Consider the following 26,702-nt stretch of genomic DNA (forward strand, 5'->3'; position numbering starts at 1 on the left):
GGGTGCGTGGAAGTGGGGGCAGGGATCCGTGGCGCCACTTGTGTTTTAATCTAAGGTGGTGTGCTGAGCACTGGGAAGTAAAGTTAAACAGGTCTCATAGCCCGAGCAAGGCGGAGAGCTCCTAGTCACACTGCTGAGGTCTGTAGTGTCCTCCGGCGCGGGGTAGCGTTGCAGTCTACCCACGCCGGAAAGGTTACGCTAGCGCTGGTGCGTGTCGTCACGCGCCAGCTATAAATAAAGGAGGCGTGGCCCGGCAAAGTTAGTCGGGGCTACGCAGAGACCACATGAAGGTGTCTGGAGTAATTATTGCTGCCACAGCGCGATTGTCACGTGCGCGACCGGCCCCACTCCCACCACACTGGCGAAGAGGGGCAGAAATGACCCCATGTTGTGCTGAGCAATCACCATAATTGGCTGGTGATTGGGGCCATCAGGTTGCCTTTGATCAGGGCTCAAGGCCCATGGAGTGTGTCTTGCCCTTTTGCTGGCCTGCTGGGTGCCCCAGGCGAGTCTGCTGTGTCCAGAGCAGCCCCTGAATGTGCCTTGCATGAGAGGAAAGCCCTTCCTGCACACCCGGAGGAGCCCACACCAGAATGTGCCCCAGCACCCTGCTAAAAAAAGAACAATGGACACGAGGAAAGACACCACGGTGAGACCGAGGACAGACAGGCCACGGGTGAAGACCCTGACGGAGTCATCATCACCCTCGGCCAGGCGGCTGCTAGTGCGCCCAGGAGGTAAACAGTGCACGTGCCGCGAGGTGTGACTGCATTGATCCCCGCCATTGAACCTTCCTTGGTGGACAGAGCACCTTCATCCCTTGCTCCGCGATAGAGAGACTGGACCGATCGCCTCCAGATCTACTGTGAAGAGGCGGGCATAGCCCGAGAAAGACGCAGAGCTCTACTCCTCCACCTCGTCGGTAAAGACATCCACCGCATCTACAAGACCCTAGTAGAAGCCACACCCAAAACATTTTTCACGCTTCTCAACACCCTGAACGCGCACTTTGAGCCGATGGAAAACAGAGACTACGAAAGGTTCCTTTTTTGCCAGGCCAAGCAAGAAGCGGAGGAATCGTTAGATGCGTTCCATGGACGGTTAAAAGAGCTGGCTAGCACGTGCGGATTCCGCGACGAACAGGAAGAAATTCGAGGTCAGGTAATTCAAGGGTGCTACTCATCCAAACTCAGAGTAAAAATTCTTCAGGAAGATGGCAAGCCTCTAGCGGATATCCTCACCCTGGGCCGGTCAAAGGAACTGTCACAAGCCAGAGCATCTCACATGGAAGCGGCCCTCCGCCGACCCATCAAGACGGAACAAGTCAATATGGTGGAGAAGGCGAATGTGGTGAGGCCAAAGGTGCTTCAAAATGCAGGGAGAAGACAGCAGGACAAGAAGAGGGAATGAGGTTACTGCGGAGGCACACCCTATCGCATGCAAGACTGCCCAGCAGGAGGGCAGAAGTGCAGTGCGTGCGGGTGGATGAACCACTTTGAGGCGGTATGCCAGTCGGCGAAATCAAAGAAAGAAACAGCACAGACTGTAGCTGAAGAGCGAGACAGTGAAGATATGGATGACAACGCAGGAGATTACCCGTTCCACTATGTGTTTGCAGTTTTTCAGCCACGACGGAAGAGACGACGACTTCCAAAGTGCAGAATCAAAGTCCACCACCAGGAAGTGAGAGCCACTATTGACACTGGGGCCTCGATTGAACTGATGGCTGCCAATGTGTACAACCAACTAAGTACACGTCCACCCCTACGCGAGTCAAGGATCAGAGTATTTGCGTATGGCCAGAAGACACCCATCCCGCTCATGGGATGCTTCAAGACGGAACTGCAACACCAAGACCTCAAGATCCCCACTACAGTGTACGTGACAAAAGAAGGCAGCGGTATGCTAATAAGTGGGCAATCAGCTGAAGAACTGAGGCTAATATCATTCGCCATGGCAGTACACGAAGAGGAACTAGAGGCTATCATGGAAGAGTTTGAAGACGTCTTCAAAGGTATTGAATGCCTAAAAGGGAAGGAATTCTCTCTCCATATCGACCCGTCAGTCCAACCAGTGGCACTGAGGCACAGGCGCATTGCATTCCACCTACGAAAGGTCGAGGAAGAACTGGAGGCGCTGGAGAAGCAAGGGATTATCGAAAAGGTCAGCGGGCCCACCTCGTGGGTGTCCCCTATCATAGTGGCACGGAAACCGAAACAACTGGGGCAAGTCCGCATCTGTGTGGACATGCGCCTCCCAAACGCCGTGGTGAAGAGGGAACGTCACCTAACCCCAACCATCGACGACTTACTTGGAGAACTGAACGGTGCGAGGTGGTTCTCGAAGATGGATCTCCGATCCGGTTATCACCAACTACCACTACACCCGGATTCCCGATACATCACCACCTTCTCTACTCACGTCAGTCTGAGGAGATACAGATGCCTCAATTTCGGAATCTCGAGTGCCGCGGAGGTGTTTCAGAACACCATCCGTGAAGTCCTCAGCGGACACCCCGGGGTTCTAAATGTAAGTGACGACCTACTCATCTACGCGTCATGCATAGAAAATCACCATAGGAGACTTTGGGGGGTTCTCCAGAGGATCAAAGAATCCGAACTGACCCTCCACAGAGAGAAGTGCCAATTCTTGAAGAACAAGATCAGCTTCTTTGGCAACACATTCTCGAACCAAGGAGTGGCCCCAGACCCCAACAAGGTGCGAGATGTACAAGAGGCCCCTGCACCATCGAATATCTCGGGGATAAGAAGTTTCCTGGGGATGGTGAACTTTTGCGGACGTTTCGTCCCCCGACCTGTCCAACCTCACGAAGCCCCTCAGGAAACTGACGAAATCCTCCACCACTTGGCAATGGGGCCCCAAACAGGAACAGGCTTTCAAGGATACTAAATCGGTCCTATCGGCAGATACGACACTGTCATACTTCAACCCGACCAGATCCACCAACGTCGCAGTGGACACCAGCCCATATGGGCTCGGAGCCGTGCTCACACAGTTGCAAGGGAATGGAGAGTGGGCCCCAATAGCATACGCGGAAAGATCCCGACCACTGTCTATGAGTCTGGAGACTATTGTCAAAGCCACCCGGAATGATGAATGCCTACAATTGACCGTAAACGCAGTCCAATCGAACGACTGGCGCCCCATTCAGCCCACCATGACCCTACGAAAGCCGCAAGCAAAGACCGTCTTGGAATCAATAGTGCGAGTCAAGGATGAACTTTTGGTTGACAGCCGGGGCTGTCTGCTCTGAGGGCCACGACTGGTGATGCCATCTAGCCTGACTCAGGCACCGCGCACAGGTGACAGCAGCGCGAGCTGAGAAGATCAGGCAGCACTCAGCTGGATTTGCTGATTCATGCCTTCGGGTCGCCGCACGCTCCGCACTCACTGCAGCATTCCTGTGGTGGGCGGTGCGGCCCTGCTGGAGAGGACCTTGTGGTGGGGGTGGGACCGCTCGCGCACGTGGCAATTGCGCTGCGGCAGCAATAATTACTCCAGACACCTTCATGTGGTCTCTGCGTAGCCCCGACTAACTTTGCAGGGACACGCCTCCTTTATTTATAGCTGGCACGTGACGACACGCGACAGCGTGCACAGGTGAATGCGGGCTCACTACATTCAGTGGTGACAGAGGACTCCCTACAGGCAGCGTGTACCGTTGAAAGCTAGAGTTGCACAGCCCGCACATGAGAGAGCGGGCTCACTACAGGCAGTGTGTACCGGTGAAAGTGAGAGTTGCAAAATCTGCCCAGGTGAAAGTGGGCTGACTCCAAACAGTGTGTACAGGCGAAAGCCAGATTTGCAAACCCGCACAGGTGAAAGCTTGCTCACTATAGCCAGTGTGCATCGGTGAAGGCGAGAGTTGCAAAACTCGCACAGGTGAAAGCGGGCTCACTATAGGCAGTGCGTACCGGTGAAAGCGAGAGTTACAAAACCCACACAGATGAAACGCTGTGTGAATAGCATTTTGTAGTACTACTACTGCTGCATGTACTTTAAAAATGCAGTTTGTGTATAGGCCCCTCAGGGTTGGGCCATTCTGTGAACAAGCTGCCATAAGTACCACCTCGTCACCAGTGTTTATATCAACTTTTAGTGTAGCAATATGCAATTTTCAGCCTTGAGCCATTGCTGAATAAAGTAGGCAGAAGTGAACACACATAATCGGTGCAAATATGCAGCTCTCTGTCTCCTGCTTTGGTCTTAGCCTTGTACTTTTGGTTTCAGAACTAAGCAGAGTGTGAACACCAGAACTACATAGTCGATGTCAGAGCGGCCGAGTCACACTAAAGGATGACCATATGTTCGTTTTGTAGCTCTCTGTGACACAGAGACTCAAAATGCACCTCACCAATGAGGCCCTAAAAGTTCCACACAATGTAGGATACTTTGTGTTTCTCTTCAGAGGGAACGTGGCCTAGAATTTGGTGCTGTACTGTTTGCATTGAGGCGGGCCAAGACTGAATTGCATATGGATGGTCTGTTTCAATGGTGTATATTCGAACTGCATCTTTCCTGCAAACACCTCCACTCTTGCACCCTGTTCTTCCCTTCTCCCTCAAGGACCTTCAAAAACCTACTCAATGGCCAATTGGACACTGTGATTGACAACCATCAAGAGCAAAAATGTGGACCCACTCCTTTCCTTCCTTCAAGCTTTATTCTCTATCCTCAGAGACTTTTGGATCGACTTAGCCTTACGCTAATTTAATACATGAAATCTATATCTATATCTATACTACTATTATAAAGTAAGAAGTGGGAACCTTTGAGGCGGGTAAACTCGGGAACCAGAGCGCCAATCCAAACACCCAATACATCATTGGAATTGGCAGGGTCTGCAGAGTGACATAGGCTATATACCCCCCCAAAAAATACGTTCTTTAAAAAATATACCTTAGAAAAAAAAGTAGTCCCTTGGAAGTAGCGCCGGCCGTCGTGTGCGCTAACGTGCTGACATCATGCGAGGATGAGCGGCGGACAGCAGTGGGGAGGGAAAAGTAACGCGGCGTTCAGCGGGAGGAGCAGAACCTACACCCGGTTCACTGAAGTGCGGAGCAGTGGGGAGGAAAACGAATCTCGGCGTTCGGCGGGAGGAGCGCGGAAGACAGCGGCGCCGACAGTGATGCCGTGGGACTGTGACGGCCCCCGAGGATGACGCGAGGTAAGGGAGTTCCTGCTACCTGGAAGCGTCATTGCCCCCGGGAGGTCTGTAACTGTAGGGTTTTAAAGGACGGACAAAATGTGTAGTAGGGAGGTCTCTAACTGTGGGGTTTTATAGGTTATGCATGTAAACAAAGAACCTCCATAGACCCTAAGATATTTCTGTTGGACAGCCCGTCCCGACGTTTTCCGGGGGCAATTGACGCGAGGTAAGGGAGTTCCTGCTACCTGGAAGCCTCATTGCCCCCGGACAATGTCGGGACAGGCTGCTAGTACAATTATATATACATTAAACACACACTCGAATCACCATTTGTGTGCCTTATTTTCACTTTCACACGAAAATGGATGCCACTAGCACGCTAAACAGATCTTGCATTCCACAGTGTTCATGTGCATACAGCCCCGACCGAGAACATGGCAAAAAAAATGGAACTGCCCACGAAGCAAAGTAAACGGTGGTTGAAAGAACTTCAGGGCAGAATAAGAGTGGTCCTGGGTACAGACTGAGAATGCGGGATTGGAGAAAATCACACGAGAAGAGCCAAATGTAGGCAGAGGCGGGACGGGGGATTCTGGGACTGGATAGAGGCAGCCTGATGCCATCACAGTAGAGCATGGTACTGGCACTTGGCATAGCTGGAGGCAGAAGTAAATTGGATCAGATGTGAGGGCCGCTTGATACTTTAGATAGAACCAGGACATGTTGGAGAACCCGTGATTAAAATGAAGAAATGCTGGAGAACCGAAGATTAACGTGAAACATTAGGAAAGACAGGGTGCGTGGGACTAGCACAGAGCACAGCTGGAGGATGCATTGGGAAGCAGATGGAGAAAAAGACAGAGCAGAGCACAAATGCAGATTGCTCTTACTCAAAGTTAAAGACTAAGTTAGATCGCAGCTGCAGGTTAGGCAAGAGCTGGAGACTGCCACAGCATAAAATGAGTCAGGAGCCCTAGTAAAAGGAAGGATATGGATAATCTGGCTGCTGTTTGAATGATAAAATACAGTCATAATCAGGTTTCTGTGCCCATCCCCCCAAACCTCTGGGCTCCTGTGCCACTGCACCTTCTGCACCAATGGAAGTCACACCTCTGACTGACACACACAACTCAAGGTGCATTATGTACTCAGCTGGATGGCTACCAGCACTGCAGGTGACTGACCCCAAGCATAGCTGATGAATGACTAAAGCACCAGATGACTGATCTACACAAATCTAGAGAAAGAGTGGAAAAGCAATAGTCAAGACAAAATCAGAGCAAGTGTGAGAAATATACACCTGTGGCGCTTGCCTGGTGAACAGACAGGAAATGATCCACAGAACAGTGTGCCGCTCGCTCGATGCACAGCTGGTTTGTCGCACTAAAGCAAGTGCTGGAGACTCAGGTGCTTATTTATAAGCTCCTTGTGGTGCTGGTGCCTTACTTTTTGTGAGGCTCCGGTGGCACAGGAGCCCGATTCATATTTACCAGGCAGCATTAAAGCTACTTTTTTTGGCTTGATGCTGCCTTGTAAATATCCTTCCCTTTAACACAGTTTTTTGCATTAAAGGGGCATGCAATGGGTTTTGCTGGGGGCATTTCCAGCAACATCCATGGCTTTTGGACACTGCCCCAGATTTACGAAAAATCAAAACTGATGCAGCGCCAAAAATGTATGCCTCCCCAGGGGAGGCGTAAGGGAGGCAAAACGAGGAGGAATGTCGCTATTTCTCCTTGGTTTTCCTTTTTCTATGTGTGTTGCACTTTGCAGAACACATGTGGCGTGGCTCTATGGCAAACACTCATAAATAAGGCTCCAAGTGCACTGCTAGAGTGTTTTGCTCAAGCACAGCTGTATATCAACCTATGAAACAAATGAAGGTGGGAGCACAGCAGGACTGCTGGGGGCCAGGCTTGAATGCAGCGAGGAGCCAACCCAAAACAAAGATGAAAATTAACCAAGAGCACACATGGGGGCATATTTACAAGATCTGACGCATCAGCATTGATGCATCAGATTTTTGCACCTGCAGTAAATGCTTTAATGACGCCATGGATGCGCTGTATTTATAATACAGTGCTCCCTGGCACAAGGCTTCATAGATAAGTCAGACATTCTGATGCATCTTTTACCGCTAAAGTGGCGCATTGCTGGAGTTGGTCATAAGACTGACGAAACACCAGCAAAGCGTCAGAACACAGGAGCATATTTACCAGAACTGACACATTGATGTGTAAGATTTATTGACTTACTGCAAATGCCCTAACGATGCCATGGATGCGCTGTAGTTACAATACAGTGTCCCATGGTGCAAGGATACATGGTTGCTTCAGAAATTCTGACGCATCTTTTGGTGCTTTAGTGACGCATTGCTGAAGTTGGTCATAAGACTGACGCAACTCCAGCAATGCGTCAGAGCACACAGGCTAGTCCCATGTTAAAAGCCCTACGTCAATCCTTATGCCTGGTTTGCGAAGGTGTAAGGATTTTGACACAGTCAGTCGTAGGGTAATGCAGTGAAAAGTTATACATTTCTCTGCGTCAGTTCTATGTGGCTTTTAACCTGGGAACGCCTACCATGCTTACCTGACGCATGTGTAATGTGACGCAGGCCTCAAAAACTGACGCATTGAGCCCAATGCATCAGTTTATAAATATGGAGCAGTGTGGAGCACTGATTGTGATACCGCAGTGTAAAACAAATTATGCTGCAGTGGCGCAAGCTCCTTGTAAGTATGCTCCCCAGAGGTAAATCCCATGTTAGAAGCCCTGCGTCAATCCTTACGCCTGGTTTGAGAAGGCGTAAGGATTTGGTGCAGTCAAGTCTTAGAGTGACGCAGGGAAAAGTTATAAATTTCACTGCATCAGTTCTACGTGGGTTTTAATGTGGGAACGCCTACCCTGCATACACTATACCTGGCGCAGGTGTAATGTGGCGCAGGACTCTACAAACTGACACATCGGGCCCAATGCAGCACTATCTCTTTGTAAATAAGCCCCCTAGAGTCTGACCTACTGCAGAAGAATGCAAAAAGAACAGATGATATATGGAATGCTGAATCAATCAAACATTCACCCCAGTCACAGATCTGGGTTAAATCCATAGTTTTTTTTAACCCCACGCCATCCCAGTTTAGATCCAGCCATATGCAAACCAGTCTTGACCCTGTTCCTCATGGGAACCATCCAGCCCGAACTGCCAGGCCAGGTCCTCCCTGGACCAGAAACAAGCATCCCAGGACCGGTTTCGGGGCTTCACCCCTCATCAGCCAGGATAGCTTGAATCTTGTGGCGTAGTGAGCACAGGACCCACATCTAGGCATACCCTTCCCACTTAGGGTGACAAATGCAAAAAGAACTGATGATGGACAGAATGCGGAAACAACCAAACATTCAACCCAGTCTCAGATCTGGGTTAAATCCATAATTTTTTTGCTAGCCACACCATTCCAGTATAGACCAAGCCATATGCAAATCAGTCTTGACACTGTTCCCCATGGGAACAGTCCAGCCCGAACTGCCATGGCCAGGTCCTCCCTGGACTAGAAACAACCATCCTAGGACCGGTTTCGGGGTTACACCCTTCATTAGCCAGGATAGCTTGAATCTGGTGGCGTAGGGAGCACAGGACCCATGTCTGGGCATACACTTCCCACTTAGGGTGACAAATACAAAAAGAACAGTTGATGGATGGAATACTGAATCAATCAAACATTCACCCCAGCCACAGATCTGGGTTAGATCCATCGTTTTGGCAGGGTATGCCCAGACGTGGGTCCCTTGCTCACTTTGCCACTGGATTCTAGCTAGCCTTGCTGATGAGTGGGTGTTACCCTGAAACCGGTCCCAGGATGCTTGCTTCTTCCGTTCCAGGGAAGACTTGGCTTGGCAGTTCAGGCTGGATTGTTCCCATAAGGGGCAGGGTCCAGACCGATTTGACATTGGGCTGGATTGTTCCCATAAGGGTCAAGACTGATTTGCATATGGCTGGGTCTGGAACTAGGGTGGCAACGTGAGCTAAAGAACCATAATGGTTTCAACCCAGATCTGTGACTGGGGGTGAGTGTCTGAAAAGTTTCAGCGCTCCGTCCATCATCTCCTTGTGTTTTCTTTGTTTGCCCTAGTTGGCAGGCTATGCCCAGATGTGGGTCCCTTGGTCACTTTGCCATTGGATTCAAGCTAGCCTGGCTGATGAGCGGTGTTACCCCGAAACTGGTTGCAGGATACTTGTTTCTAGTGCAGGGAAGACATGGCTGAAGTTCAGGCTGAACTGTTCCCAAGAGGCACAGGGTCAAGACCGATTTGCATATAGCCAAGGCTGAAACTGGGGTGATGATGTGAGCTAAAGAACGATGATGGATTCAACCCAGATCTGTTTCAGCGCTCCGTCCATCATCTTCTTGTGTTTGCTTTGTTCTACCATAGAAGAAGGCTGAATAAAAGCTTAGTGAAGAACAGAGGTTGGCGCAAGATAGAAGTCAACCAATAGAGTGGATTTAACCAGACCTGTAACCCAGATATAACTAAATCCATGCTGTTGTCCCCTTAGCCAACCTCCCCCAAGATAATCTACTCTAACCATGATTGAGACTGACTACACTACTCCGGTTTCACCTTACCTAGCCGTGTTGCTTCTACATACACCACCTACCACCTCTTATCTGTATGTAATCTGTGCCTTTAATGAGTGAAATGAGCAAATATCCCAATACATTGCGCCTTTTGCAATGATCATAAATAGCACCTGTTTGTAGATTTGTATCTCTTGTAACAAAACCTCTTTTTTTTTTAAAGCACTCTAACATATTTGGGTAATGTCCATGCTATATAAAAATACATACATAAATAAAATAAATATATAAGATCAAAACCACCTTAATTGGCGAAGCCAAGACTAAGCCAGAAGAACAGCTGGAGACAGACACAGATCAGAGCCTGACATAAGTTACCACTTTGGAGTGACCTGAAGCCCAGTTAAAGGTTGAACTGGAACATTGCTGAGAGCACAGCTGGAAACACAAGCCAAGCCCAGCTGGAGACTGACTAGAGCACAGCTGAAGACTGACAGGAGGAAGCTAAGCTCGAGGATGTCCACGTGACCAGCGGAAGCACCCAACTCACCGTTGGAATCTGACCGCGCGCACAGCAGCAAGAGCCCCCGGAGGAGCACAGGGCGGCCCAGATTCATGCGGTGAAACAAGCACTCCCGGACTTGGCATTACCGAGCCCGGAAGAAAAGCGCCGGGGTAAGATTTGCTGGCATGACACTGAGACGAGGCCCAGGGAGTCGTCGTCTGCCTCCTCCCTCCCTCACAAGATCACTTGCAGTGCCGCTAATTGCATCAAATAGCCCAGCTCAGCCAAGTGGAAAATCACGGTGCATCCCTCACTGCCAACCACGGCGACCTTTTAAATAACAGCAGCAACTTCACTTCAAGACCTCAATTAGTGCGGCCCATTGAATGTCACCTCCCCCCGCCCCCGAGGAGCCAGAGCGCGCGCTGATAGTGCCACAGACGCCGCTCATTTCTTTTCCCGCCCAATTACACCGGGTGGAGAAAGGACACGAGCGCAGACTATCCCTTATAGTGATGCACGAGCGAGGCCTGGCCTCGGAGTCCAGGCGAGGGCCGGCAGGGGAGCGGGAGAAGGCATGTCCGCAGTGCTCCCTGGTTGGACCAAGGCAGACAGGACCTCCCTAAACTCTTTGGAGGATTCCTGATATTCGGATTTGAATTCATGCCCGATTCACGAGGGATACACCCGATTTTTAGGGCAAAGTGGCTTTATTTAGCTTACTCCCCCCTAAAATTACCCACTCTTCAATGAGGGTCCATGGGAAAAATAAATTCTCCTATTTATTTTTTCCAAAATCTCCCTCTTTCATTTTTACGAATGTGGGGGCAAATTAGCAAGGGCTGGCGATAATATTATCACCGCTTTAGAGTCCGTTTTTGGGTGAAAAGTGGAGATAATATTATCGCTCTATCTACAAGGACACGCTAGCGCGTGTTTCCTTCCATTAGCGCCTGGTTTCTTGCCGCCTCGCATCCCTAATGAGATGCAAGGTGGGCGTGCCTCGTTGACCTTTATTGCGAAATATCGCTAACGCGGCTTCGTGATATTTACAACGCAGCCCCGTCTGGCATAGCAATATACTTTTCAGCGCTAACTCGCCCTTAACGCTCCTTTCAGACGTCTGCAAAAAACATGAGTTATGTATGTTTTACATTGGGGGTAGGGATTATGGTGATACAAGCAAGGTTATCGCCGTATTCAGGAGATCAGCAATGGTTTTCAAGTGATATTTTTGCCATTTTTCACCTATCGCTGAAATTTTATCGCCTTGGAGAAAGGCGTTGTTAATAACGCGCTAACCGGGCGATAAATTCCAGCGATAGACGGTGATAAATAAAAAAAGCACTAAGCGCTCTTTGCGATATCTATCGCCGCCTATTGCTGATATTCCCCGTGGAGTGTATGGACTCTTCATGTCGAGAGGTAACAGAGCCTACACAATAGGGAGAAGGACAACAGCATCCCAGACTAACCAGGAGAGCCCTCATCACCACTTCCAGGTGGGGTGGGCGGGGCAGGAAGAGGAGAACAAAGGACAATCAGGGATACATAAGGGCAGGTAGCGGCCCGCCAAGACTAGAAAAAGGAGTATTAGTGAGGTTTCACATAAATAACAAAGTAGTATAGCCTGCCCAATGCTAGTCTGTCTCTTCGTTCTGATGAGTGATTTGTTCCAGAGACTTATAACATATAGCGGGAGCACAGCAACTGGTGATGAAGATTCCAAGAAACACACAAGGAGAAAGCAGTGAGTTGTGTCATATGAAGTGTGTAAAGCCCTTCCATGTGAAGTTGAAACGCAGAGTAGAAGGTTTGCAGGACAAGGAGAAAGGGTGGTGCACTCATGCAGTAGACTTATGCAGAGTGAGACAAGGCAATGCATATAGCAGAAGTCCTCAGCAGGTGCTAGGGACAGGAGGAACTCCTCCCAACTGCAGGGCAGCCATGTTGAAAGCAAAGAAAGAAGACCATCCTGGCCAAATAAGAAATGACCTACATTGAGAACCAAGTAGAAATCCAGTCAAATGGAAACTGGTAAGACAGAAAATTGGGAACAAGCATTTTGCTTAAAAGAGTGCATTAAGAAGAAGATAAGCTGGGACAAAGTGTGGATGTCAAAATCCAGAAAATTACACAGGCAAAGCATGGAAATGAAAAATCACTGCCAACAGAAATAAGAGTATTACTTTCATCTGACAAATATGCCGAAAGTGTGGAAAAGAAAACTGCTATGAAGTAATGTTCAAACCATGGGAGACGTCCAAAGAGATAATGTACAGGAAATCCCAGCATCCTTTAAGAGCAGTGAAAGCATGAACCACCAGCTCATCTTAATGGGACATCTTAAGCGACACATCACCATCAAGGGATTCAAGATCATCGTCAGCGAGCTGAACCACAGTGATGACATCCTAGTGTTTGGATCTACATGTGAGTAACATGGCGTAGTCTTAGGCATGGTCTGTCGAGCCATGCAGGAAGAAACCCTAAGACAAAATGCAGATAAATGTGAATTTCACAAAGACCATCTACAATGTTATGAACACATCTTCTTGGATAAAGGGTTGCTTCCAGATTGGAAGGAAATCAAACCACTAAATGACACCCCAGCTCCCTGTGTCGTTGGAAATGTTAGATCTTTTCTTGGGATGACCAGCTACTGCTCAAGACTAGTGAATGATTATCCACAATCAGCAATCCACTGAGATAGCTGACAAAGCAAGGAAGACTTTTCTATTGGTCATTGAAATGCAACAGCCTTTGAGACAATCGAGAAGAGAATCGGCAATGCAAAATACATTGAATACTTTAATCCATAGCTCAGGGAAGAAATAAATATAGATTTTAGCCCTGTATCAGAAAAGAGATGATCGATGCAAGATCATCTTAGGTGATCTAACCAATGTTGAAAGAGCATTGTCTTGACCGGAGAAAGAGAGCCTAGCAGTTGTGCGGGCCTTCAAATACTATCATCTGTTCATCTATGGCTAACAATACACAATAGTGATTGACCACCAAGCACTGCTCACGAACTATGGAAACATCAAAGAAAAAATGCCACAAAAAATCAAAAGATGGGGACTATGCTTATCAAGGTATATTTACATCATTGTACACAAGCCAAGGAAAGACCATAATCCAACAAACTACATGTTTTAACATCTTCAAGCATCAAGGAAACCAAAACGCTCTACTCCACAAGGATAACTAAACTGTTTGATGGAAAGAATGCCACCGCCCTCTCTCACTCTAACCCATATTGTAAGAGCAGCTCTAATAGTTTCCACACTGAATGAGGTGAAAGGATAAGTAACTCAACACAAATTGAGGATCATGCAGTTGTCCTTGAAGTCAATGTCAATGTCAAGGAGCTCATAGCATTCCAATATGCAAGTAACGTACTATCAGTGATGCCTTTGGCTCCATGCTTCGAGGAATAAGATACATCTGCATCAGTAAGTCAGAGACCTGGCCCACAAGAGACATCTGGCCACAGTAGCCACAAAGAGAGCTCTGAGGGAAAAGGTATGGCTTCCCATGCTTGACCAAATTGAAGAAGACACTCTGAGAAAATGTCACCAACGCCTGGTACGTGACTCGGAGTACAAATCGCCTTCAATGCAAATGTCAGTATTTGTGGCACAGCATTCCCATTGATTTCCTTGGCTCAGAAAATCAAGTAAATTTGTGATGGCAATGATGACTGAGGACTAAAGATTTCCTTTCACAAAGCAGTTGTCATCTATCAGTGTGGTGGCAGTAATGCCGGCTTTGGATGAAATGTTTGCAGCTTGGGGAATACCCAAACCAATAAAGATCAACAATGGACCCATTTTGATGGACAGGAATTTGCAGCATTTGTTACACACATGGCTTTTAAGTTTTTTTAAATACCACCCATATGGTCTCAGGCTAATGGAATGGTTGACAACTTCATCTCTTCTCTGAAGAGAAGTACAAAACAAGCAGAATTAGACCAAGTGCCCATTTAACCGGCATTAAATGGTGTTCTAAAATAATGGAGGAATGCCCCACACAGCACCATGGCTCAATACCTTGTCACTCTCATGCTAGGGCATGAAATGTGCCTCTGACTTCCAAGCAGGTTCACGTGCCACCTAAAATAAAATCCTACTCCTCAACAAAAGGGTACTACCCTGCTGAGATTAAACAGAGATGTACAAGAAGAAACACTACTGGGACTCTGGATAAAAAGTCATGGAATGGAACATCGAAGTAGGGCACTGGGGGTTAGTCAAACAGGAACGAAAGAGAAAATCTAATTTAAGGTTGCACTAGAGAAACGATCAATGCCCTCTCTCCTGTATCAACTAAAAGAATTTGCCAAACCTCAGCTATCTGCAGTCAGTCTGTAAAGGCGCCAGCCGAACTCGGGCACGCCGCACTTATGGTGGTTGTCCTGGAACGCAGGGGCGGGCGGGCAGGCATCGCTAGCAATGTGACATGGCCGATGACCTTCCTGCCCCTCACCCTGATTGGGTATCATGGGATTGACCCGGAAGCACTCAGGTGCGGCAGGGGCAAGCCGGAAGCTGGATGCAGCCAGTTATCATACTCGAGGGGGGGTTAAAAGGGGCTGTGGAGCGCAGGACAGTCTTTTCCTTTGCTGCTCCACAGCCATATCCCCACACAAGGTTGTGTCTCCAGGACGGAGACTCTACGACTGGAATGGTGCGGGGAAGGGGAAGTTCCGCATCTGTTAGGCTATTTGGGTCAACCCCCACACAAGCGCATGGGTGCAGAAACATGGAATAAAAGCACAGCCCCTTGAAGAAATGATTGAGGGCGTAGTGGGTGCCCGGGCACGATAACCTGAGGAACTGGGCCTCCTGTGCAAGGTCAATCCGGTAGGAGGATGGGATCTAGCAAATTCTTGGACCAGTCATGACCTTGCCCGAAGGCCATTTCGTGATACGCACGAAAGGAATAAAGTAGATCATTTAACCCTATCCATGCTGCCGTCGGCCATTGGCCGACGGCAGCACTACCTCGCTGGTGCTGCTGTCGGCCAATGGCCGACGCGGCTCCCCCCGTTTTGCGGTAGTGCCGCACTTCCGCAAAACGGGCGGCGCAGCCAACGGGTTAAATTATTACAGGAATGGCTATGTATTAGATGAAAAATTAAGGTTAGCCATCTGAAATACTGTACATATTAATGTAACCGAATTTTGGTGTAACGATGTAGTGGATTGATGGACGGGTCTTTTCTGTGTATTGTAAATATGAACTTTTTAATCTGTTTTGTTATATTTTGAATACAATACAGCCGGGGTTTTTACGACCCTTAACCAAAGACATTGTGTGTTGATGTGCATTTATGCCTCGGGGGAGAGTGGAAGTGTTTGGGACCCCAAACGTCAACAAGTGTTTAAGAAGAATGGGATGTTTTGGGGGAAGGGATTCGGCAATACCTGGCCATATGCCTCCTTACCAGAGAACGATGACAAGCTACGGTAAAAAGCCTGTACTATGGGTGCACAAAAGGCACACTGAAAGAGAGAAAAGCACAGCAACAGTGACAGACAAAAGAGATTATGATATAGTGCACACTCTGATTTGATATACCTGGCGGCTGCAATGTGAGCAGTAAAATAAAATTGCATCACAAATGTAAAAAAAGATAATTACATAGAATTAGCAGTTCAAGCTTCCTAAATATTTTCAAAAAGCAGTAGTGCAAGCTTCCCTTGCAAACACAAAAAGGTAAACACCTACACCAGTACCACAAGCTCCCTTCACAAACACAAAATGTACGCACATACAGTGGCAGTGCTAGCTTCCTTCACAGATGCTACAAGGTAAACTTGCATCAATAGTGTAAGCTTCTTTCACAAATGCAAAAAAAAACATACAGCAACAGCGCAAGTTTCCTACTAAAAAACACAACAAAAGACATACAGCAGTGGCGAAAGCTTCAAACACATAAACAAAAATCGAAGTCATAGAGCAGCAGGGAAAGCTTCATTCACAAACACAGTAAAATAACACAGCAAGTTTTCATGAACACATCAATTATCGACACAACTAATAGTTTTTTTATATAGTGAAGTGTTTTGGGTTTTGTGTTGGTGACACCTTTTTTCATTCCAAAGACACTGTACAGCCTGTGCATGTGTCTTTGAAGCTATTGACTCCCAACCTGGTAAAGCTCTGAGCCCCTTAAAATAGCATTTTGCGTAATTTCAAACTTTTCATCAAAGTTCAGTAGCATGGATAGATAATCTTGCATTAACCAGATGGCTCTGCTATATGAAAAAGAAGATGAGTTAGATATCCTCTAAATTGCATTCTTTGCACTGATTGCACTTGCACTTTATTGTATGAACTAGTGGTAGATAGCATTTTAAGGATTTTGAAAAATGGACCTACTATTTTACGCTGCTTCTTTGTATTTTAAATTTGCACATGTTGTACCACCATTAATGTCCCTATGAAATTTAGTTAGAATGTACCCTTTAAGATATATGTGTATTAGTATGCTTTTATGGTGTTTGCCTTGTTGTCACCGAATAAAGCTGTTTTGATTTGATTTGATTTGATTTGACCCAAAAGGAGAATGTTTCTAATGATACAGCCTTTTCTAGACTGACCAAAGGGCGCGAGAAAAGAAACACATAGACACGGACAGGCGGAGCTATCTGAAGGGGGTAGGTTTATGTCTTGGCTTAAACTTTACAGAGAACAGAGAGTCAACAAGGCGCCTGGCGCCAGCAGAGAGTAAGCGAAGACAGTACAGTAAAAAAATAATGAAATGTGTTTCTTTTATAAATATCAGTCCAGGAGGGCTCAGTGCCAGCATTGGCAAGATCCATTCAGATGGTGTTCTCCTCAAACAGGATCTGGGCGTAGACTGTGGATGTGGGGTGGCCCTTGGCAGGCGGCGGGGGCTTCATCAGCTCCAGCTCCGCGTATGTCAGGCTCTCCTCCGTGATTCGAGGCTGCAGAGACAGGGAAAAGCAAAATGATCAGGGTGAGCAAGACTCTTCATTGGCAAAAAGGAATTTTAATACTACATAATAATAATCATTTTATATAGCTCTTCATACTGCAATCCTGTTTTTTCTGAGTTCTGTAAAGAATGTATGTTACTATTACACAATTTAATGTACTCACTTTACGAACTCAGAGGGATGGATAGTTAAATTAGACTTGCCAAGTTTCAAACGAATGGCTTGAAATGTGCCGCATTGCAAATCACCTCACTTTGGTATTGTCGGGACGGCAATGCTCCATTGATGGCAAATGGGTGAATACCCCATCCATAAAGTATCTGACTGTATGTGAAACTGATAGCCTGAATTTAAATTTTGGGCACAATATTATGACTATCTGTCATGTGTGCAAAGACTTAGGCCTGTCCCTGGTAATGCAAGGTCCTATTTTGTGAGCTAGAGGGGTGCACCAAGCATGTCCTCATAATTGTTGTAGGACTACTGTCCTTGGTGAACCACGTAAAGTGATGGACACAGCGTACCTATTTTTTTGAACCAGACTTGTTTCAAGACCTTTTTTTGTGTCAGGGACAGGAGATTCTACTGACCCCCCTCTCACAAAGTGTCACTGTTATGGGAACCCCAGAACCCTGCACTTATTTTCTGTGTTTGTGTTAAGATCATATAGGTGTAGTGAGTGTGTAGGACCAGTACAAGTGGGATCCATTTTGAACGACCCCTGTTTTACCATGGCTCAAGACAGAGGGCAGCGTTCCAAGACTTTGGAACCATATTGCCTGCACAGACGCTGAGATGAGAAGGAAGAACACAGGGCTACATTAAGAAATTCCATGAAGTCCTTGCTAGCAAAAGGCTGCTGGCTAGTTATTCTTGAGCACTGCCATTAGGTGAACGTAGGGGTGAGGGGTGGGACTTCACTTTCTGTTGTTCAAGGTTAAGAAATTTGTAGGCCTGGCCTGCATGTTCAGAGTGGGACGTAGTGTGCTTAACCATGCAGGAGGAGAGTCTGTCTAGGAGATGGGAGATGTATTCTTGGCATGCAGAATTCCCAGAAGTTGTTGACTGTTCTTGAGCGTGAAGCTGGAGCCGACACTTGTCATGAGCGGTCTCTCACTGTGACCCTGCAGGAGACCATCAACAATAATGAAGCCCAAAAAGTAGCCATGTGTTGTATGACACCTCTTCAATGCCCATGGTCCTGGAGTTGCTGCTTCCCAACTCAAAGTCAATCCTTTTGAGTATCAGCATCACTGCCAGAGATGGAGCTTGAACCCAGATAGGAGGCTGCACATGCCAGACAAGCACCCCATGTGATCCCGGCTAGAAGGCTGCAACTGCTCACAACCAACACCCATTGAATCCCTGCCTGGAGGTTGCATCTGCCAGGCTAGGCACCCACCGAGCAGGCCTATCATGCTGCCCACTTGCTGTGGCCGAAATCCTGAGTGAAGCTTCCACTGCTGTCTCTTGTCAGTGAAGCCGCTTCTGAAAGCACCCACTAGCGATGTGCAATTGAAGCAACATGAGCAGTAAACGGGTCACACACAAAAGAATGAGCTAGATACTCAAACTGTGTTCTACTGCGCGAACACTGAGTGGTACTTAAAAAAATCCCATTGGCATGAGCTGTTGAACTGAGCTAGAAAATACACTGTATAAGTTGAGACCTAGTGAACTGAACTTGAGCCTTATATATGCCTTTATCTACACTTCGGTAGAAGTTCCATAGACACTAGAGTAGTCCTAGAATGGGAAGTGGGTGCCATACAAAATGGAATTGCAGCTGGGATACAACACCATAGCTGAGCCCCAATGAACTATGTAGTACTGTGATTTGCAGCATTATTACAGTACTTTCTAAGATTTCGAACACTTCACTAAAACGGGCAAAGTGCTGAAGAATGCATGCATTATTTTGTCTGTTGTTTGACTACTGAGTTCTGAGCACGCACTTATACACCACCCACCTGAAAAGCCTTTGACCACTTGCCTCTGCTAACTCGAGAGCCAAATGAGGAAAGGGTAAAATCTACCTAGTTTGCAAACCATAGGGGGCTGGACCTAAGAATACATGGCAAAATAACCTCCACCACCACGGTTGATGCCTAGTAACCCCTGGCTGTGCTGTGGCCCCTAAATAGGTCTGATAGCTATTCTGCTGGCTAATGAAGAATGGATGGTGTTCGCTGGTTAGCATGGTATTGCAAACTTTTCACAAGCTAGTGTGGCAAACCTATCTGCCCATGAGCTTTTGGGCTAGTGACTTCAGGTAGTGTATCATAACTATGAGAGTTTGTCAAGTACGTTGGTGGTTAAGTTACTTGTTGGCTAGTGTGACATAACTGGTTGTTCATAACCTACTGTGGCATGGCTATCTGCTCACGGGCATGTGGAGTAATGTGGCACATCCTTCTCAGGGGTTATGTGAGCTGATGTGGCACAGCCAATACTTCATGGACTAAACAGTTAGGAACCGCTCTGTGTGCGCTTGATGGCAAAAATGGCCAGCTTTTCACAAGGTGTAGCATGGCCAACTTTCCAACTGCATGTGTGTTTAGAGTGGCATGGCCAGCTCGCTGTGCAATAGCATGGCAGTCACAGTAAAGGTCACTCTATTTCTACCACCCTGACTAACTCACTCTCTTACTCACTCTCTCTCTTCTGGTTGTATGTTGTCTCAACCTTGTACTGTACCAAAATGGAGCTGGCACTGTGAAAGTTGTTCACCGTCTTTCATGGTAAGCGCCCCTGGGGCACCACCCTCTGTTGAAGCTGTTCTCCTCCATGACAGAGTACTGCACTGCAACGCAGCCCATAGAAGCCATGAAAAGTATTTTCCGTCAATGACACCTGTACGCATAGGAACACACGCCATGTGAGGTGTTCTTTCTCCTTGGACATGTGCCCTCCACAGCAGACATCATGAACGACATTCTGTCTCCCAAGCCAACTGGCCCATACACTGTGGAAGGTGTACTCTGCCTGACAGAGAACTACATTGGAGGATATGACGTAGGACGTGTTCCCACTGTCAAAGCACATTCAAGAGAACACACTTTGTAAGCCCCCTGTATATGCCACAGCACACTTTGTGGAATGGGCCCTTCTTCCCTGGCAAGGTACACATTTGAGCATATATTGCACGTACACCCTACCGCACAGTAAAGTACACAGTGGAGCAGGCACTGTGGAAGGTTGTGTTACCTCTCGTGCCGTGTAGCACCTTGAAGCACACATGATGGATTGTGCATCCCTGAAACACACACTGTAGAACGTGTACTCACTCCCAGGCAGTATACACACCAGAGCACGCACTGCCCGGAACGTGTTCCATTCTCACTGCCCGAGAAGCGCCTGAGCAGGTGGCGCGTGCTTTACAACCCGGCCCCCCTGCAGGGCAGCCTGGGCTGGGAAAGGCCCAGTTGGTTCTTAGGCTGCATTTCCCATTATCTTTGGAGATGAAAAATGACACCCTCTCCCATTCACCAGGTCAGCGGCAAAGAGGGCTGCTCTGCCTTTTTCATGCATTTTTATGATGTTCCTTTTGTAAACATAATTTAATAAAGCCAAAGCACACTAAATAAATAATTGCATCTCGAAAAGCAATAAAACCAAATAAAATTAGTGCGCTCATAAACGGAGACGGCCCCTCAATTACCGCTCCAAGCCGCGGCGCGCTGTAAAACGCGGAGCAGACGCTCCCCCTTGCATATTTCTCGCGTGTAATAATTTGATTGCGAAGATGAAGGAATCCGCTGGAGGACGGAGTTTGCGCCGTGTGTACTTAAATTCCAGCTCATACTGTGAGATTTAGGGGACGCGCTCCACCGGCAACACCCGGAAGCAGCCCCTGCACGTTCCGCCATCACCCCGAGGCCCTGTCATGTGCCTGTGACTACTTCCGTCAGCAGAAGCCTCAACACGACCATCTTGAAGTGACTGCGCGAGCTTAGTCCCCAAGCAATGCTCATGACTACACCCAAATCCACACACATCACAGTGCTGCAATAGTGCAGATGATTAAGCATTCTCTGGCACTCATTTTTAGAGATCCAGACTTGTTTTTATCATCAGACTTTGAACAAAAATAAGAGATAGAAAGCAACAAAAAAAATAAAGAAGAGAAAGATGGGAAAGAAACAGTGACAAAGGGAGAAAGTAGTAGCATGAAAACATTAGACAAAGAGCAAGGAAGTGTAGGGTGGTGGATGAACAAGGCAAAAAGCAAAATCCAGACTAAGCAGTCTTAATATTCAGTAATCCAATTATTCAGCAGCAGATTCCTAAAAATGCATGGCATAATGTTAATGTCTGCCTATCTCACCGCGTTTCCCCAAGTTTCTCCCCTTTTTAAGCTCCAATGCTTCTGACCGTGAAGGGCTTCCTATGTACCTTGCATCACCGAACACCCATTAGCGAGTCCATGTGTAAATTGTAATTCAGCCTGCTGCTAGACTGCGATCAAGGTGTTGGGCCGGACTGAAGCACTCTCCCACCTCCTTCCTCACCATGCACTACCACGGGCTGGTGGGGAGGGAGAGAGAAGAATGAAATCCATGTAGGACAATGTTTGACTTTTTGATCCGCTAGTCAAATGTTAGGACATCTTGAGCATAGTCCCAAAATGTTCATTCAATAATTCGTTTTCATATTTTTTTAATGTAGAAGGAATAATACTAATAGAGATGTTTAAGGATTCTGTCATATTCACCTTCATAGTCGTGCACAGCTCAAAAGAGCCCCATTATTATCATGTATATGGTAATCGTATAATTCTCCTATTATGCTAATGTTGTTTCATTTTTTTAAATAAATGTTTACAAACTGCATTTTTTTTGCTAATTAAACCCGATCACATAACACATCATCCGTGCTATCACTTATTAGGAGTCCAATTCTGTGATAAATCCCAGCAGCTTCATTGCTTGCTTACAAAAAGGGGACACCCATCTCTTCAAGGCGTATCTCATCCACCATTGTTAAGTCACAGTTCCTGCTACACTATGGTGTCTATTGCAGGGGAGATCCGTTACTCTAAGCCACCTGTGCATGTTGTGTTCTCCTGATGTTCCCAGTCTGGATCCTTCCGCACTCTACAGTACAATGTTCTGTTTCTTTCCAGCTACGCCTGGGCTTCATACACACATACCAATAACTGTACATATATTAGAACAAAGTAGTATGCAATTTTCCAAGGCTACTATAAGATGACAAATTTGCTACTTCTGACAAATTTAACAGTGTTATAGGGATGAGACCCCAGAGACGTGGTGCTGCGCAAGTCTGTAATACCCATCCCAGCTGGAGAAAAGGTAAACAGATGGATGTATGGGTGGAAGGGTAGATGGGTGGGTAAAAGGGGGGATAGGTGTGTGAAAGGATGGATGGATGGATAGATGAGTGAAAGGGTAGATAATGGGTGGGTGAATGGACGAGTGCAAGGATGGATGGATTGATGAATTGATAAGTGAAAGGGTGGGTGGATGGATGGATAAGTTAAAGGGTGGATGTAAGGATTGATGAGTGTGTGAAAGGGTGTAGATGGACAAAAGGATGGATAGATGAGTGAAGAAGTGAAAGGGTGGATGGATGAGAGAACGGGTGGATGAGTAATAGGATCAAAGGATGGATTCATGAATGGATGAGTAGATAGGTGGGTGGGTGGAAGGATGGATGGATAAGTGAAAGGGGGATGGAGAGAGAAAGGGAGGATGAATACCTAAAAGGGTGAATGGGTGGAAGGATAAGTGACTGGGTGGATGAATGAGTAAATGAAAGGATGGGTGAAAGGGTAAATGGCTAGATAGATGAGTGATTAGATGGATGGGTAGAAGAGTGGATGGATGACTGTACAGATGGATGGGGTGAAGGGTGGGTGGATGAATAATGGATGGATGAGTGAAATGATGGATGGAAGGATACATGGTGGATAGGTTTGCAAATGGTTGAATATGTTTGGATATAGATGGGCACATAGATGGAAGGACAGAATGAATGGTGAAAGACTGAATGATATATAAAAGAATGATTACACCTTGTAGCACCCATTATTTTAAGGAACATTGCCTATACAATGACTTTCATGTTTATATGAGTCATTGTCTCTACATAATGTGTGTGTGATGTAACACACTCTGACACCCTGCCCTACATACTTGGGATCAGTAACACTATAAAAGAAATTAAATACACATGAGAGATGGTCTATGTGAAGATGAGGGGCACCATTGGAGGGTGGTAGCAAGGCTGGACTGGCCAACCGGGCATCAGGTGTTTCCCTGGGAGGCTGGAAAGGGGCCTGAGCGGTTTTGTTACTTGGGGCTGACACTGCCAAGTTCCTTGTATATCCAGTAGTTTTCAATCAACAATAAAAGCGGCCTCACTTATATTCAGGTGTGGTTCACCATTGCCTGGTGACTAATATACCTGCTGGAGCGAGATGCCAGTTTTAAATCGTCTAAGGTAGCAAGCAGCGGCCATACTGAAAAACTGTGAAGTGAACGATTGTCAACCTAATATAAACTTATTTTGACTTGTAATTAAGTGGTTGTCTATTTACTTACTTATATTCTATTGCGCGACCTCCTCTGACGTGTCTGTAAAACTTACCTTTTGTCCCGAAGTTTTGTCCTGAATTTTGACCTTTTGTCCTGAATTTTTGTCCTGAATTTTGACCCTTTGTCCTGAATTTTTACACCCGCCGTTCTGAATTTGCATCCATGCCAGTTGGTCACCCTACAGCTGGCCTGAGACTAACCTGTGTGTGACCTGCAGGCTTCATTTCAGGCGGGTAGTATGTGTGAAGGGTATTCGTGAGGCACACGTTGGAGAGTGAGCATGTTTGATTATGTTCCTAGCCTAGGTCAGAGTTCAACAGATACGTGGCTTCCGCGTACGGACAGGGCAGGCAGCAGCTCACAGAGGCTGCATTCACCCAGCAGAGAGAGAGACGGGCACGGCCCCTTCACTCAGGACATAATGAGAGGATACAATGACGGGGCCCTTCCGCAGGGGGAGTGAGGAGATGGGATCCCGTTTGTCCCCACTGAGCTTTCTTACTGGAATCCCCTCATTCACAGGGCAGTCTCCATCAGAAGCCCATGAAATAGAGATGCCATATTCGCTAATCTGATTGCCACGAACATCGCCATTAAGTGGTAATGGAAGGTCATCCCACACTCTTCATCACAAGCCCCTCAGGGCTGGCGACATAATGACCGACAGCCCCTGCACGCCACCTGAAACCCCCTCTGTGCACCATGGATGGGAGGTGCGGGGCTAGGAGAGGGAAGGGGGTGTGTGCACACAGTCGTGATTTACTGAAACAAGCTTTGGCAAAGCCAATGGGTCTGGCCTTCACAAGCCTTTAAAGTTTGTTTTACATTTCCTTATTTTGCACACATATACAATATGCATTCAAAGTGTAAAGGTTACATAAAGCATACATACCACAGTCTAAGTGTGCCATGCATAACTTTGCAAACAATAATTAAATACAAATAAGTGAAAAATGACCCATTGCAAAAATTAATTTAAAAAAACATGAAACGAAAGTAGAAATAAATGCAGAGATTGGTCCACCAGCGGTGGCACTGAAGTGAATTACGTTTTATGTGGATATAAACAAATAAATGCCATAACTGACTGTGATCAGACCAATGGGAGAAACGGGGCTACTACACCTTGCCCCACGCTCCATGCCTTGGTGGGTGGAAGCGAAAAATGAATGACATGTGAACAGACAAATAAATGATGATGGTTCACCAAAAGCCCCTGTGCAACTATATGCATTCATTTTACTATGATTCTTTTGGAAAACATGAGGCAAGCAAGACCATTCGTGCCTGTACAACAAATAATTACTAACACATAAACTATCTCCGCTGCCTCAAGATTGGGACGTACCTCACTACAGGGTTAACAATTTCCACCCGTAGGTGAACTACGCAAAAAGCAGCAGGGCCAACTTTCTAATCACTAAGGAATTCACCACCACATCCTTTATACTCTGTTAGATCACGTTGCCTTAATAAGAGGTACACATGATTTCTTTCATGAAAGAAAGAATTCCAATGTCATTTGTTTCTTGTACTGAGGAGACCTTTAAACAATTTCAGTGTTGAAACGAGTGGAGGTGTGTGTGTGTGTGTGGGGAGGGGAGCTTGGGGGAGACACAAATTACCCAAAAATTGCAGAGGTTCCTGGCACAAGATAACTGAGATTTATGTACTTTCCCCATATTTGGGTCTGGCCTGGATGCGCAGCTGTCGCCAGACCCTATGTGATCAAAAAGAGTATTCAGGAGTACTAGAGAGAGGACTGTGGCTATGTCCAGATGTTGGTTCATCTGAGTACAGCTTTTGATTTGTCAAAAGAGGTGTGCTTCCAGAGAAGGAGTGATTACCCTCCAATCCAAACAGCTGTGATCATTTGTTTATCCTGCTGCTTGAGACAGGCTCTTTATCAAGCAAAGCATGCCTTAATGATGGATGAAGCTTACCCCTTAAGGTAATACAGATGCCACTGTGATACTTTGAAGCAACGTATCCTAGATAGTTACTTATTTATAGTGTTTGCTCTTAATGGGTGCTATGTGTGAAAGCTTATTCTCCGTAAATACTGTTATTGACATTCATGAGCGCTGTTTTAACGAGCTCAAATCCCTCCTCTCTCTACCAGGTCTGAAGGGCATTGTTAAACAGAATGCAATCCGCCAGAAATGGTATAACAAAAAATGTAGAGAGTCCCACAGACATCTTGTTAAAGCGGTCAAGTCCCGCAATATGTGTGCGGTTAAGGAAGCTAGGGTGTTATATAAGAAAGCTCAGTGGGAAGCCAAACGGGAGTGGGAGGATATGTATTGGTCTGATCTCCTGGACGCCTCTACCTCAAACAACCAGCTTAAATTCTGGAATTTAGTGAAATGGAGTAGGGATTCTGACTCACATACTCCTACAAATCACGTGTCCCCTGAAGTCTGGGTGAGCCACTATTCGGCCCAATTCTGTGCCGAAACACCCGAACCCCCTTTCAATTTGGATGAGGTACCCTTGCCACCCACTCGCGGGGAGAGACTCATATTCACAGACACTGAGGTAGAGCTAGCACTTGGCTTGACCCAGCGGGGAAAAGCACCTGGTATGGACTTAATTCCTGCAGACTTGTTTAAAGCCAACCCTGCTCTTTGGGTGCCCTACATAACAAAGATCGCCAATGCAATAGCTAATGGGGCAAGAATCCCTTGGTCTTGGAAGGGAGCGGAGATACTCCCTATCCACAAAAAAGGCGATAGATCTAATCCGGGCAATTATCGCCCGATTAGCCTTATCGACTCCCTCCAAAAAATGATCGCACGTATGGTTCTGAGTAGAGTTCAAGGCTGGATCAAACTAGAGGACATTCTATCTCCTATGCAAGCGGGCTTCAGATCTGGAACGAGCACCATCGATCAGGTGTTCAGATTCTGTCTGATCTAC

The 26,702-nt window shown here is 46.9% G+C and overlaps 1 protein-coding gene across 1 annotated transcript in view; it reads right to left on the reverse strand.

Annotated features, from left to right (window-relative positions):
• Positions 1 to 16,212: 16,212 nt before the first annotated feature.
• Positions 16,213 to 26,702, reverse strand: part of VSTM4 (V-set and transmembrane domain containing 4) — a 118,498-nt gene continuing 108,008 nt past the window's right edge. Inside the window, exon 8 of the mRNA XM_078640974.1 lies at positions 16,213 to 17,211. Within this exon, the coding sequence (XP_078497100.1) occupies positions 17,086 to 17,211 (126 nt within the window). The 3' untranslated portion in view covers positions 16,213 to 17,085. The remainder of the gene's footprint in view (positions 17,212 to 26,702) is intronic.

This window comes from Lissotriton helveticus, chromosome 5_1 (assembly GCF_964261635.1).
Source record: "Lissotriton helveticus chromosome 5_1, aLisHel1.1, whole genome shotgun sequence".
Lineage (NCBI taxonomy): Eukaryota > Metazoa > Chordata > Amphibia > Caudata > Salamandridae > Lissotriton > Lissotriton helveticus.